Below are 16,426 nucleotides of genomic sequence, written 5' to 3'. Positions count from 1 at the left end.
CGCGTCCCTAGTCTTGCTCTGCCAATTTACTCGCTTCATTAACACTGTACAGGCACTTTTTCATTCCGCATGTATAGAAATGCACCCGCCCATCTGTTACCGCAGTCGTACCCACGAAACCCGCTATCAACAACCGACCGTCATGGCTACTGAACCACTGCGGCGGGTTCGGTGCCGTTCATGCCACTGCTACGACTGTGTTATCACCTGCGGTCGGGTTGTCTAGTCGACCGAGAAATCAGTGCCTGGCGGTGGCGACGTGCTCTAGATTTACTGGATAAGTTTTCTAGTGACCCTAACGCGCACTAACGCGCCATCTAGCCTGTGCAGTCGATCCTAGTGCCTGCCTGCGCCGCCGGTGCCGCCATCTCTGGAGCACGAGTGTAACCGATTAGTTTATTTCTGCAACACAAGTTTCTCTCGGAACGCGCCTACTCGTAATATAGGTGTATTTCAGAACGCAAGGGAGGGCATTCTTCGAACAATGGCTTGATGAAAAGCTCGTTCCTTATCGCGCACTCGCGAAGTGACAAACCGCTGTGGGATTTCCTATCGCACGTCACAGCAATCGTCTGCATGAACAGAAAAATCACCGCAAGCGACGCTGTAGCCGGCTGGAAATCTGCCAACACTTCCTTTTCGACAGCCAAGGCCAACTGGCACACTAGTAGCACGTGCAGGCCTTGTGGCGTCACCTTTTGAGCGCTTAAATAAGTGAGCGTTGCGTTACGTTCTGTGCGTGTGTCACTGGCGCGGAGAGGAAGAAGTGTGGTGGAGTTTTGATTCACGCAGGTGCTGGGACCGAGGAAAAAAGAGGATACCATGCCTATAAAATGTGGCCTACTGACAAAGGAGCTTCTACGAGCTGCACGGCAATCGCCTTTTTGTCTACCGTCCGGCGCTCCTCATCGAACAGCCGGCGGTTCTGCTATAGGTATGCTAGGATTTGCACGTCTTCTCTCAGCTGACGCAAAGGCGAAAAACGACATCCTGTTCAGGCAGGTGAGTCCGATTTCATTAAAGATGCGCAGCACGAAATTTCGCCGTGACGCAATGCGCGAATTAGTACTTCGGCTGACGCAAAGAATACCGCGATGCTCGATCGTTCCGGGTTCTGAAGCACGTAGCCTTATAGCGCCAGCTACTTTCACAATTTATTCCTGGCTTCACAGTAATTAACGTTTGCCGGCTTTTAGCCTGCAACTCCACCAGTGCGCAGTGCCATATCATCCCACTTTCATCCCGCTCACCGATTTGCTGTGACCATTGTCAAGTGTCTTATATCGTCATTTTTCACGACCTGCCAGAGGTGCCACACTGGGCCACTCGGTATATGCAATAAATTTAAATACTGCTTATGTATATGGGGTGGTACGTGGGGCTTAACGTTCCAAAGCTGCACATCGACTATGAGAGACGCCTTAGTGAAGGCTCTGGATTAATTTCGATCACGAACGACATCGCCGTCAAGCCACTACGGCGGGTGCACAAAACACGCATGTGTGTGTGTGTGTGTATATATATATATATATATATATATATAAACGTAATTCGGTTGACACACGGTAGAAAAACAACAACTTTATTCTAACGTTTCGACCAGGGTCTGGCCTTCGTCAGAGTGTTCACTCTGACGAAGGCCAGACCCTGGTCGAAACGTTAGAATAAAGTTGTTGTTTTTCTACCGTGTGTCAACCGAATTACGTTTATGTTCTACCGGATCCATCCGATCTTCACCCCCTTCTTATATATATATATATATATATATATATATATATATATATGTATATATATATATATATATATATATATATATATATATATATATATATATATATATATATATATAACGAGTTATAACAAACGCTCGCTTATTACGAACGAAGGAGCGCTACCGTCAAAATAAGTATTAGGGCAATGGCACTGCGTTTCAGATACTACGAACTCCTTCGCCTACACAACTCGGTTACAGCGAACGAGGAGACGCCGTAAACTCGGCCCCGCAGTCGAAAACCCCCTCTTCTTGCAGGAGCGGAGAACTACGAGTGTGTCCTAGCCTCCGCGTCACCCCTTCCCCCTTTCTTACAGAAATAACGCTGCGACCCAAAATAAATAAGGGGGTCGTCGTGATCACAGGCGACTTGTTCGCCGAGTGGTTTGCTGAATTCGACTATGAAGTGGCGAAAAATAAAATGTGAAGGTCCAAACTCCCTACTCCCCGCCGTGGACTGATAAGGTCACGCGGGTGGAATTGACTGCGGAGTGCATCAAGAATTGCTTCCATGAGGAAGCGTTTCGGGACCCAGGAAATATGGAGGATGTACTACGCTTTCGAACACCAAGTTATCAGATGCGTGTGTATTTGTGGCAACGCGTCGTCGATGCGCAGCTGGCCCGACCAGTTGCCGCCTGGGATGATTTCTCACTGGCGTTGATAATGCCGCCGACATCGGAAAGACTTACACTGACGGAAAATAATAGTACGCGACGTACGAGAACTCTCCCACTGCCAGGAATCTGATTAAGACGACGACGAGAAGACTGACCTACAGCAAGGGTATCGGCGAGGAGCATGTGACTGCGCTGAAAAGGTTGGAAAGCGCCGTGACTGAGTCTGGTTTGAATAAGCAAACGTGCATACAGGCCTTAAGCTGTCTGACTTTATAATTAGGCTGTAACATGGGAAGTCCACTTACTACGAACATCGGATGCAATGAACGCGATTCACGCAACCGTCAGGTTCGTTTTAAGTGCATGGGCTCGACTGTATATAGAAAAGTCTTGCTTTAGCGATATACACAACAATGGTTCAGACGTAAAAAGAGACAGTTTAATTGAATTTTAGCCGCGGGACCGGCCTTCGTCAGAAAAAAAGCGCGAAAGGGCTAGCAGTGTCACACAGTCGAGCCCACTTACAACGAACCAGACGGTCGCGCGGATGGCGTATAGTATCCGAGGTTCGTAGTGAGTGGACTTCCCATATTACATACAAAAGTCAGACGGTCCGTTTTGCGCGTCTGTTTATTCACGATACACTCTCTTACGACGCTTTCCAAGCTCTCCAGAGCAGTCACATGCCCCTCGACAATAGAGCTGCTACCCACAAGCTTCTTTAGGGACGCGATGTAACTAACTACTGTATGTTGTTCTCTCTTACATAATTTTTTTAATGCTTTTATATAACTACTGCGTCCTCCATATCGCACTGTGCTACGTATGCATTTCGCCACGTGGCATTGCTTGGCTACTTTTTTTCACACTCCGCATTCTAACAACAAATTGCAAAATTCTCTGAACAACATTCAGTGCATGTAATCACTGCTTGTTTGAGCCGCTGTATTAGAAACCGCTAATGCTATCGCCAACAAATGAAATGCGAACAGCTGAGCGCATTGCAAAAGGTCCATTTTACGTCGTTTGTCTGTCGCCATCAGAGAAAGGCGCGCTCGATCTTCCGCTTTTCGACAGCTTTGCTTTTGTTCTCTTTGACGTTCGTTCTATCGCGTTGCCGCTGGAGCTTCATGCATTCTGTGCGTGGGTGACGTGAGTGCTCTTAGCTCCCAGGCCTGCAGCGCGTTAATTTTGCTTCCGTAATTGGCGTGTTATCAGCGTCTGGTTGCACTGTGCACAAATAAAAATCGGCCGGTTCCGTGAATTGACAAAGGAACTAAGGGCTCTTCTCGCGCCGCAGTACTCGACATGATGGTCACTGCATCAAAGCAATCCTACCTCAAGTATGGCAAGGTCGGCATGCATGTATAGCAGGTAAGGCACACCTGGCGTTGTCGGCTCTCCAAATTCGCTGACGCTGGTTCCAGTGAGTTGAAAGCGTTGGCTCGTTAGATAACCTCACGCAACGCCAGTTCTCCGTAGTCCATGATGCATGCATCTTGTGTAAACGCAAGCCTTGCTTTTCTGTTCGCTTCAGATACCGCTGTCGTCTGCGACGGTGCAGGGCCTCATAGAACAGCCTCGTGTAGACGACGTCTAATGGCTGACGTGCTGGCACACAGTAGAAAAGTGTCCTTTACCCACGAGCCGTGATGCTGGGTGTGTCTGCTGCAGCTGCCACAATAAGTATACGTCTTGATTCTTGCCGGTAACCCGCTGTCTGTTCCCACGGGGCAGCAAGCCGTCCCGCACCAAAGAATGATTGGAAAATTCGGACAATTTTAGACACTGGACGACTTTTTTCCTTTGCAATGACGCGTCACTGTGCATCGTGGCGGTAACGAGAGACGATTCGCGCGTTCTTTTCGGGCCATGCGCTGACGCGTGAATGTTCGATTCCAGTGTACTTGAGGTTTTCTGGAGGCGATAAAGTTGTGCTCACTACCAGAAACAGGCGATTTGGGAACTGTCGCGTTGGACACCGGCCGCAACCCATTCGGTCTTTTCGTGAAAAGTGTTCGCATCGCAACCAGATGCTGATAGCGCGACCGTGACGGAAGCAAAATCAAAGCACCGCAGGCTAGGGAGCTAAGAGCGCTCGCTTCACACACGCGGTCCACAGCCGGCGCCGCCAGCGAAACCGCTCTGGAAGTGTAGGTCGGTGGCTTAGGTGGAAAGTGTGAAGATAGCGTTCCAGCGGCAAAGCGAGAAAACAGCTATGGCTGACGTTTCATTAGGAAATACGGATCTTTGAACTCATTTGCGACACCTGGTGGAGGAAGCGAGAACTAATGGCTATTCCAGATTTTTTTTTTTTTTTTAGCGCCTTCTCTTCTATCCTCTTCGTAAAGATTCAAATGTGTATACGTTCGTCCATCACTGCACATGGTGCACCATACTTTCTTGCTCCGGTGACCGATGGTAATGGAATCACACTTACTATCGCAGCTCTTCGATGAGAAGAGCTGGACTTACACCTACCTCCTGGCCGACCTGAACTCGAAAGAAGCCTTGCTGATCGACCCAGTTCTGGAGCAGGTCGAGAGAGATGTCAAGCTGATCAACGAACTTGGTCTTCGCCTGGTTTATGCAGGTCTGTATGCATGTGTTTGTCATCCGCGGGTCAATAACGAACTTCTTCGATGCTACTGCTTTGATTAAGATATCTTTTTTGCGCTCTATATATAAAACGCGAACCTCGCCGTAAATTTTGTTCCCCTCGTAAAACAATGTGGCATTTGTGCATGGCGAGACTCACGAACCTGCCGCAAATATAAAGGCGTGGGCTCAAGGGCTCCACTACGACGTTCTGTTCGAACGCAGTAGCCGCTTTATCATTCGTGCCTCACCTTCAGGAAAGGACCTTCAGGGGAGGCATCGTGAGAATAATATCCTTACTCAAGCATGAACCGTGTGGGGCTATACTCCAAATTTGTGTATGTGTGTTCTGAAAGCTGGAGAGGCTGCCGAACGTGTTACAATGTAGTATAGCGCTAATCAAACTTGTGACTTGATTTTAAATTTATTGTTTTCGTCCCATTAACGTAATAAATATCGTCAACAGCATAAGCCTCCATTTTTTCCGAAGAACAAATATTCTGCAGTCGTGAACCCGAGGCCAGGCTACTCTAGCCGAGATGAACCGATTCTGACCGCATTCGTAACTTATACACAGCTGGTACAGCATGCGCAAAAAGTTCCCTGGTCACAAGATCGGGCTTTCAGCCGTATGTACTTACGATATACTGGGTGATTTTTTCGATCTTTGCAGTATTTTTTTTTTTAACAATCATAAGAGATACGTCGGTGCGGCCTGTACAAGTGTATTCTACAGCAATGCGGACATATGCACGTGATATAGCTGATTTATTGAAATGAAAAAAAAATTAACGAATAATTTTTTAAAAATTTTTAGCCTTAGGGCTCAAGATTATACAAAAATGAAGGTCCTCAACATTGAATGCGAGCCCAGTTCTCATGCATTCTGACTAAGCATCATGGTTCGAGATACCAGGCGTCAAAAATACATTTTTGAAAGCTCGTTGAAATAGCTTTTCCTCGTGGCACATTTATAAAGTGGCGACGCTGCGTAGTCGTCGTCGCCGAAATCACGCGAAATTCTTCATGAGAAAAGCCGCCTCGGTGGCTCAGTGTTTGTGGTGCTCGGCTTCTGACCCGAAATACGCGGGTTCGATTTCGACCGCGACGATAGCATTTCGATGGAGGCGAAATGCTAGCAGTCCGTGACTCCGTGTACTGTGCGACCTCAGGTGGTTGAAATCATCCGGAGCGCTCCACTATGACGTCCCTCATAGCCCGAGTCGCTTTGGGACGTTAAACCCCATAAACCAAAAACTATCTATATCATAAAATACACATACTTCGTCAGTATTTGATGCATTATAGGTAGATACGCGAGCGGCGCCATTTTATAAATGTGCAACGCGGGAAAGCCGACCCAACACCTTTCAAAAGCGCATTTTTGACGCTCGGTATTTTTGAACCATAATGTTTATCGAGAAAATGAAAAAAAAAAGAAAATGGGCTTGCCTTCGATGTTGAGGGCCTTTAACTTCGTGGTATAATCTCGCGTCCTAAGGCTAAAAATTAAAGCAGCTAATTAGTTAACTTTAACTAATTAATGATTGAGCTCTATCGCGTGCATAATTTCCGCCTTAGTGTGCAGTCCCCATGCACATACCGCACTGACATGTCCTAAATGCCCCAACTACGTAGATCAAAAGCACATTCCGTAGCCTGGGAACTTGTGGCGCGCCCTGTACATGCGGCGGCGTGTAGGTTGCGCATGTGTCCGACGAAGGATGGCCTGTCCATACGCGCGGCAGCACTCGCTGCTCGCTCATAGTCAACCCTGTCCACGCAGTGAACACCCATGCCCACGCTGACCATATCACCGGCTCCGGGAAGCTGAAAGGAATCCTCAAGGGCTGCCGCAGTGTTATCGCGGCTGCATCCAAAGCGCGGGCAGACAAACACCTGAGTCCAGGAGAAGTGTTTGGAGTGGGCTGCGTCAAGCTGGAGGCCAGGGCCACTCCTGGCCGCACGAACGGTATATGCCACTCACTGATGACAGCGATTTACGTTTTAATCAATTAAGCGCAGGCATAATTAACGGTCAGCTCTTTTTTTTTTATTGCACTGCGGCAACTGCTTGTGTAAAATACCTACAGTCCATGCACAGCCGTAGACTCGATTATTGTGGGTGGCGAATTTGTGTTCATCTCATTTTGGTGCTGGTAATATTTAAGTTCTGGCAAGGAGAAGCAGATTTGAAAGGAAAGAGCGAAGTTGCTTACCGTATAACAGAGTACACTGTGGGGCCAGTTGGTCATACAGAATCTGAACGAACAAACGTAGCGTTTAAAACAGGACACAGAAAGATGAGGACAGGACGGGGCTTATGTAGCCCCGTCCTGTCCTCATCTTTCTGTGTCCTGTTTTAAAAGCTACGTTTGTTCGTTCAGATTGGTTACCGTAAATCTCATATTAGGTAAAGCACGGTTGCTCGAAAACTATAAAATCCTACCCGTGCCAAAGACACTTTAGTAATTCTCTGAGCAGCCCTCATTGAGTGCAGTGCGGCCGTGCAGAGAAAGAACATAGTGAAAAATTATCTTGGTTCTCACACATGTGACGCAGTTAGGCGACATCGTCATTGGAAATGCTTGCTTTTTCCGATGTCATTTGGATTCGGGAGAGACCGCTAGTCTGGCAGTGGCGAAACCTCCAAGTTACTTTCACTAATGGGGGCAAGAAGGTTTCTTGATTCATTAATCAATGGTGTTTTGACAAATAAATCAATGCTCTAGGCGTGAAAAGCGGACGAAAACTTTTCGACGCCTTCTCTTTTATTCCATTTCCCCGTTTCTGTGGCAGCGGAACTCTTGTGAACACCTGGGCTTCATTAACTAAGTCGAGGGGAAGCCACGAGGCCCCGCCACGCCCGTACATACACACCAAACCGTAGCGCACGTCTATTAACCGCGTGCGCACCTCAAGCGAGCTGGGTAGGTTGATGGGTGAATAACATGGCAACGAAAGCGAAGTGGAGAAGCCGTATTCTTATGCGCCATCCCGGTTGGGCTCGCTGCTTGTCGAACATCGCCGGTAGATGGCGGCCACCTTCGGTCTTCTGTATCGTTTACGGCTGCGCTGTTCCTTATTTTCAGGTTGCATGACGTATGTGTGCCACGACCTAAGGAAAGCATTTACAGGGGACGCATTGCTTATTCGTGGTTGCGGACGCACGGACTTCCAACAAGGTACGTGCAGCACGGAACACGAATATTCTGCACATTCGTATACAGGCACGGCGAGACGAAGTACTGGCTCGGCGGAACCGCTCTGCGAAGTTCCGACACATATTTTCATCCATTCTGAACAAATCGGATGGCTCACTATTCATGTCATCGTTTTATCCTCTACGTGGAAACCCCCGAAGGGCAGTCCATGCTTTCCTTTCCTTTCTGTTCTTTCCCATTGCGTTATTCTACTCCCCCTCCCTTTTGTTCCTCTCTTCTTTCATTTCCTTTTCCCCCTTTTCCCCTCTCCTTCTTCCGTTTTCTTTGTATCATTTCGTTTTCTTTTCACTTCTTTCTCTTTCCTCTCTCTTTTCAACAACGAGGAGAATCCACTGAGTGTTTCATCTCAGATGTTGTACAGTTTTTTAAAATAGGCATTTTGAATTTGAAGCGCGCTCTATTAGGCATAGCGTTGTCAGCTCATCAAAATACAGCTAAGACATGCCAACTAGTAGGCTTGTTAACTAATACTGAATAGAGGACTTTTTAACCATTACTTTTAGTCTCCCAATTTGTTGAGAGGCATGTATAGCTCATCATAAGTAATATCTACATCAGTTTTTAGAATTTCGAAAACGCAGTTATCCTCGGCGCTGTGGCTCAAAAAAATCTGGTGTCGGCGTTGTGAGCGAAAACAGATGGTCCCCATAGAGCAACCTAGGAGGCAGGTTGGGCCACCTTGGTCACGTGACCTTGGGGTGTCATCGCAACCTGCCCACCGGGTAGTGAGCAAACCGCCCACCATGGAAGGTGGCAGTTAAATTAATGATGGGTCGCTCGGAAAGAGCAACCTGGATCGCACAAGGCCCACAGCTGGGAGCACCTGCCATCGCTGGGCAGTGGCGCATCGCTTAACAGCTGCACCACTAGCTGCGCCAGTAGGTGTATGAGGACTCCCAGAGATCTATGAATGTGAAGTAGAGAATGACCTTCTGCATATATGGGAATTAACTGATTACGTATTCGCGTCGTATCCTTAAGGCAGAGCTTAAGTGCCCCTCCATTTTTTTTTTGTCTGATTGCAACATTTGCCGTATCAAATTTTGCTGCTTCCATTGCTTGCTCACTCTAATATGGGTTTCGGATTTCTGTTTTGTTCACGCCTGTTTTATTATTATTATTATTATTATTATTATTATTATTATTATTATTATTATTATTATTATTATTATTATTATTATTATTATTGATTTCCCCCAAAATACCACGCAAATTCATGTACGCCGCGAATTATTGACTAAAGGAACATATCAAAACGATTAACTGCCATCCAATAATGGCAATGTTTCCAAACTCCAAATCCAATAATGTTTCCAAACTTTTAACAGAGAGAGAATTCATTCGATCTGTCGTAAGGAAAAGTAAATGTGTCCAAAAGGTATGCACAATAACAGTCCGGTGTTTCTCATTACGTAATAAACCAAAAAAGGACAATGCAGTTGTCAATTCCTGCGCGTTTGTTTGACGCAGCCGATAACAATAAAGTGCACGAGCAAATGCTAAAAGTGAATTCGCAAATGCATCCGCATTTGAGGATGTCCGCAAATGCGGAATGGTGCCCTCTTTTGCGGATTTGCGGAATGGTGTCCTCTTTTGCGGATTTGCGGAATGGTGTCCTCTTTTGACAGTACAAACTGACACGTAAAACTGCTTGGTCCACAGGGAATCCAGAACTCCTGTACGACTCCGTGCACTCCCAGATACTCAGCTTGCCGAAGGACTATTATTTGTACCCCGCCCATGACTACAAGGGTACGCAGCCACTTTCGTCAGCATTCCTTGTCATAACAAAACCGATTGATAGCATTCACCAAGTTCGCATCACAACTGCACCAGGAATTTACTCGCTCCACGTGTTAAATGAAGGATATATGCTCAGTCTCAGCCGCTAAAATATGTTGCATCATAATTCTTCTTTCAAGTATGCCGTGAGAATTACATGTCTAACGCGATGATGCCCTGCTGTGCTGACGTTTCTTTGCGGAGGAAACTTTTCAACGATTCTAACTTTGATCCCTCGACGTTTTCAGAGAGCTCACCGACTGGTTGGGCCAATGGAAGCGGTTGCGGCTTTCAGTTGCGACAAAAAGCGCTGTCTGCGTCCGTCACGTCCGAGATAAAAAAAAAAAAAGGCCTAAATAGCGCTTCAGTTATGTAAACCGCTCTTTCGAACGAAAACACACCGCACACATAAGCAAAACTGAGTGTGCTTATAAGATTATAACCTTAATAAAATGCGTCTGAACAGCAGCGACATCTATGTTGCTTATGTGCTACAAGCGGTTGTATAGAATAGTCGTGCACATCCGAGGCTATCGCCATTGTAGCCCCGTTTTCAGCGTCGGGGGCCTTCCAACAAGACACCAAATCAAGCACGTTTCGGAAACAGAGCCCGCCTGGATATCTTTACGGCTGGTCCATGGATAACGGAAAGCATATATGAAAGACCCTCGCTATCCAAGCTGCATGACTTAAAAATGTGCCGGAAGTCAGGTGTTTTTGCGAGAACTACTGGGAGTCTGTGGCCGATGGCGCAGCCAATAGTAACGCTGGGCCTAACGGCGTCGTCTGCTGCATCGTCTGCTGCGCATGCGCAAGTGCGCTGAGACAGCAGCCAATTAAAAAGGGGGGGGGGGGGGGGGGGAGAAGCCCCCAGGTCCGGCCTTAAAAACTGTGACGTAACGGCGTCTCCTTAATTCTTTCTTTCCTCTATGGGCTAGTCCAGCTGTGTCCAACGACACTTTGCGGTGCAGCTGAGCGGCACATCCGCTTCCTCTCATTCAGCCATTCGGAAAGAGCTTTGAGGAATCATTATATAGTCAGATACAAGTCAAGAAAATTGCGGCTTTTCCCTTTAGGAGATTCCCTTCCAGCCAATGGCGTCTGCTGATTCTGATGGATCTGCTGGCGTGACAAAGCAGGGAGTGGCAGATGAAAGGGGATAGTCCTCTCCCTTCACTGTCCAGGATAGCAGGTTCATCAGGATCGGCCGATGCCATTGACTGGATGGGGGCCCCTTGACGGAGAAAAGCCGCTTTTTTTTTTTACTTGTACCTGACGATAGTAGGACACAACTTAAAAAAACAGCAGTTGGAAACGTTGGCCACAGTACGCGGCGTCCTGTATTACTTCGCTTACCAATTACAACAGTGGACAAAATCAGATTTTCAGTGTTTACCTATATCAAGCAAGTCATTGGTATCAAAATTTCTGAGTTTATTGATTAGTTTCTAGTTAGCGTAACAAGAAAAGCTTTAATAACAGTCTGCGTTTTGTCGTGAAGGAATTCTGTTTGGCGGTCCTGAATGTGGGCGGAGCTTCACTGCAGACTTGAGTTTCGAGTGTGGCTGGTCAGGCAGCAGGTGCGATACGCACCGAAGCACGTCTAAGTACGAGAATAAAGGCGTCGGGGAAACGCGTCACACGTGCGAGGCATCATAAGGGACAAAATGGCGATTTTTCCCACCGGGTCATGCCCCTTGACGACACGCTGTGTGCATACACGGAGAGGTCCATCCTGTGAGAGATCGAAGTTAGGGTTCGAAGTTACTATTGACAGACGTCATTCGAATGCACGCAATTATGCACGAAAACGAGGATTTCTGCTTGCTAGATAAGTATATTTATGAAAAGATTACTGCACCGAGGCTCACCTGCACGCGACAGTGCGTCTAATTCTTGTCTCGTTCCAGGTATGACAAAAACTACAGTGTGGGAAGAACTCAAGTACAATCCTCGCTTAACGAAGTCCAAAGCAGAGTTCGTGGACATAATGAACAACCTCAAGCTCAGCTATCCCAAGATGATAGGTATAAATTATGATTTTTGTACCAGAAATATCCCGCTTAAGCATTGCGTTCCAAAAATTTGAGACCGCAACTTTGGGCTGTTCTTTCTTTTAACTAATTGAGGTCACATCTATGATTTAGCGCTTACGGCACAATGGACGAAACTGTAGCACGTTCAGTGGCTGGAACACGCAGGAATATATGCGTTCCAACGAATTCAACCAAGGCAGAATTGAAAGTGCGAAACATATAGTGAATTCCAATGGCAGATCGGGATCAAGTTTTTCTGCTCGGTTTGGATCAGTCGTATTCCAATGGTAAAATGGGAGCGCGAGTTGTATGTTCCAATGGCAGATCGGGATCAGGCGTAAATCCCGGATCGCTCCGTGGAGCAGCGATTCTTGATCTGCCGAAATCGGCGGATTTGACCGGAACCTCGCGTGACGTTTTCTTTTCCGCCGCGTCTACTTCCTGTCGCGACCGGCAGCAGCCGCTTCGTTCCTGTCGTCGCTACGTGGTGAGCCGGGTGAGCCGGGCGAGCCGGGCACCGCGGGCACTTTCCACTCAACAGTGGACGGCAATGATCTTGCTTCGAGCCGTGCGGCACTAATTTTGCTTCATGGAAGTGACAGTGCCGACTCGGGCACTGAAAGCTCAGAGTCCAGCAGTGAAGATTCGTCTGAAGCGGACAGCGAGTGTGAAGCTGCCGGCCTGTATATGCCTGCCGCCGGCGTCAGAAAAATGCGCTAATATTCTTTGTTCGCGTTCATAACAAGCCCTGGAGTAGAGGAATGTGAAAAATGAATCATTTTTGAGGATCGTTGGCCAATACCGAGTTGCTGGTAGAAGTGATAACTGCGATACAAGCAAATTTCTTCCTGATGCCCAGTGCGGCTGGCCTGCTGTCTGCTAGCTCCGCTGTTGGAGGCGTCGCAGAAATCGATCATGTCTTTATTTTATTATGAGACGAGGAACACAGTAAAACGGTGACGCGAGTAGCACCTTTACTACAGCGCTGGCCAATTCCGAAGCGCCCTCAGCTGCGGCATCGATGAGAAACAGTTAGGCTTAGCGACGACTACGGCAGCCAGGGAGAAACGTTGGCCGGGGGGGCAGCGCAGTTCGTCGCTCGGCGTGTCCGCGGGCGGCGTCGTTGCCGAAAGCTCGACTGTCTCGCTGATTGGTTCAGCGGCTTGCGTCTCGCAGTCGCAAGGCTGGAAAATTGAGCAGCGAGCGACTTGCCTGCGCGTCGTCCGCCACTTCTTTCGTGAACGGTAGGGACAGGCTCACCGGCTCTCCGAAGACCGCGGCCGCATACTCGCGTGTTCACGGAGGGTGGACCATCCTGTACATACGCTTTGGTTTTGGTTTTACATTACGGCCTTCGTACTACCTCCTTTTTGTTTCGCCGAGACGGCGTCTGTCAACGCGGAGATCGCGCCTCGCGCAACTCCTGTCGCACTCGAACACGAAGCTGGCAGGGCGTCCGCTCCGGCGGCGCGCCTAGTTTCCGCGGACGCCGCTGCGGCGCTGGCGTCGCGCTCCCGAGGGATCACTGGCATTCCAATCGCAAACTGGGAGGTGGCAAATCTACGCGCTCCGACGCGCTCCGTACGCGATCCGACGGAGCGGTCTCGATCTGCCATTGGAATTCAGCAATAGAAGCAATAGTCATGTTCCCTCTATTATGGTTAAATGTAAAATTATCCGAAAATTTCTTCATATAAATATTTTATTGCAGTGCTATAAGGTTCTCAAAGGCGAACTTCGAGATATTTTTTCCCTCAGCTTGACAGGAAAGACTTATGAAGTTGTCACTAACACTCACCACTGCCTTGTGTAGTTTCCCACGGCCTTTATTGTACTGGTGCGGAAAACGCAGACGCTGCGAGCATTGTAAACATGGAAAGTTCTGACCAGATCATCTTACTGTTTTCAGACAAGGCAGTTCCCGCCAACCTGATATGTGGTCTGGATGATGCGGCTGCCTAAGTCCGCCTGCTACATGCATCGCAAACCCCCTGCAGCAACAAGCCGTTTGTTCACTAACACGTCACCATGCACGTGAAAAGTGCATCTTGCGAACGTGGTGTGGCACTGCAATACATCTTGAAAATATATTTATCGGTGTTATTAAAAGAAGTCTATTTGCTGATTGTGTCTGCTGTATTCAGAATTTTCATCTCACTTTTTCTATGACACATCATGGGGGGTCACACCTAAGTTCACTTTATATTTAGAATGTCATTTCATAAAATGATCTCCATCATCAGACTCAGCATAATAATGAGAACGGTCTGCCAGTGATCTTCCCCTCCCGTTGTCCCCCTCGCCCGTTTACCTTGCTGCGCCTCTCCCGCCGTACGCCCGCCTCACATAGATGGATGAGGACCATGCGTGACACACCCCTCGCACCCCAATCCCACTCGTCATGGCTGGTGACTGCACCCGACTACTCCAACACTCTGCAAGGAACAACTGAAACTTACATGCGGCGCAAATGCAGCAGACATCCCACATCGCTCCCCAGAGCAACCAAACACTCTAACTGGCAGCATTTCGCGCTACCCCATTTGTGTTTGAAATTTGCATTAACGATCATCATCAACACCTGCCCAAGTTCACGATTCTCACTGGCCTCCAGTCAACCCTCTCCTGTGCTCTGCGGCCACCTCATCCCTGCAATCTTTTGCTCCCGTCCGTTCGCCTGACTCTGCCGCCCCGTGCTTACGTTTGTCTTCTCTGAAACCACTCCGTCGCCTTAACGGATTACCAGCCATCTTTGCATCGCATTACATGCCCTGCCCATTTGTTTCCATTTCTTCGCCTTGATTTCAGCCAAGACATCATTAGCTCTTTAGTTCGTTCCCTTGCCCACTCTGCTCTCTTTCGGTCTGTTAACATTACACCTCTCGTTATTACTTTCCGCTGCGCGCTGCGCTGTTCTCAGTTTACTGGCCCGTAGGAGACTACTGGCAACATGTAGAGCCCCCGTCAAAGGTACAGCCTAAGGGGTTTCCTTATGAGGTCTGCAGCATGCCTAGTTATGCATGCTTAGCGGCTGCAATCTCTCGAAAGAAAAACGGCTTTGTGTCTTCAATCCTCCCAAGGTTTGGACTGTTTGATGTGTTAAGGAGCCGCGCCGAAGAGCTCTGAAGCAAACCCCTCTCTCTGGGAAGACACTGGTAAGCTGCTACTCGTGACCTGAAAGTACCTGCCACATTCCTTCCACTCCATGCATTCTTATACTCCGATCTATTTCAATTTTATGGTCCGGATCTACGGTTAGTATACTTATACCTACGCATTACCACAAGGGTTAACGTCCGCTGAATTTTTTCTTCCTCTTTCGGAGAAAACCTTAAAGATGATCAAATTGCGGCTTGGAGGGAGAAAGCGGGAGCAGTTGAAAGTTGGCACCTTAGATGGCTCATTAGCAAGCTTGCGTTCGTTCTAGCCTTTGAAGATAGGTGGTTTATCCGTTTTGCTCCATTGCTTGTTAGGGACACATTTATAAGGAGTGGTAATGACGAGAAAAAGGAGCCTTAAGTGCGTTGAAATCGGGAGCCAAGAATGACACCAAGAAACCGTATGCGATGAATTTGGTGGGCGTCTGAGGTCGATATTCTGCCGCGTATATAGCCGTCATATATTTGAGAACAGTTTGGATGAAGCCAGACTTATCTGCCGATAATTGTCAATTTTACTGATCGAAGGTAACCTTACGCCGTAGAAATGGTCTGTAGCGACCCGCGTGCCCACAGCCTGCACATGCCGAAGAGGATGAGGCAGCACCAGAAAGGGCGCCTCAGACCATTCTGGGACTTTCGCTTTTGCTGGAGGCTGCCGCCTTTCCGTCGACTACCGGGTCGACAAAGAAACACTGTAATAAGGCTTCAATGAATTTGCTCGCGGTCATGCACTAGATGATCTCCACATCTCTTTCGGGCTTATGTCGCTTATGTCGGCCGAAAAAACCGAAAAACCAATGGTAGGTGCCGCAGCATATATTGATACCGTCGCATCGAAAGGTCACATAAAACACGTGAATAAAGATATCCTGAAATAAACTCCATATACGATTATTGTTTTCCATAAAACCGGATCCTCTGGCTCTTTCTGGGTATGTCCACGTTTGTCCGGCAGCGAAAGACCCATTTATGGCTGACGAAATTTAATTTTAAAATTCTCTTGCTACTTGGTTCAAAGTCATGCCGTCTACACAGAAAACGACAGGTTGGCACCGTTTGAAGTGAGTGGCGGTGAGCCTAGGACACCGACATGCACGTAAACAGGCGACAAGCGCGGGCTCGGGCTCTTGAGAGACAACACGGCTCCCGACCCGGTGTATATTATGTAGACGTAGCAGGGCCATCGCCCACGGGATTTTACACGGCCGCTGTCGTTCACCAGGAAATGCACGTT

At 48.0% G+C, this 16,426-nt stretch overlaps 1 protein-coding gene across 1 annotated transcript; it reads left to right on the top strand.

Annotated features, from left to right (window-relative positions):
• The first annotated feature begins 430 nt into the window (after positions 1 to 430).
• LOC149340333 (persulfide dioxygenase ETHE1, mitochondrial-like) lies at positions 431 to 14,156 on the top strand. The gene is made up of 7 exons (XM_089549102.1): positions 431 to 1,002; positions 4,840 to 4,984; positions 6,776 to 6,961; positions 8,082 to 8,174; positions 9,876 to 9,965; positions 11,906 to 12,022; positions 13,941 to 14,156. Exons 1-7 carry the CDS (start codon positions 823 to 825, stop codon positions 13,991 to 13,993), a joined length of 864 nt encoding a protein of 287 aa, XP_089405228.1. The 5' UTR covers positions 431 to 822; the 3' UTR covers positions 13,994 to 14,156.
• Positions 14,157 to 16,426: the final 2,270 nt, after the last annotated feature.

Source organism: Amblyomma mixtum, chromosome 6, assembly GCF_055824585.1.
Source record: "Amblyomma mixtum isolate Tamu chromosome 6, ASM5582458v1, whole genome shotgun sequence".
NCBI lineage: Eukaryota > Metazoa > Arthropoda > Arachnida > Ixodida > Ixodidae > Amblyomma > Amblyomma mixtum.
The sequence above is the reverse complement of the archived record's forward strand: the minus strand, read 5'-3'. Positions and strand labels throughout refer to the sequence as shown.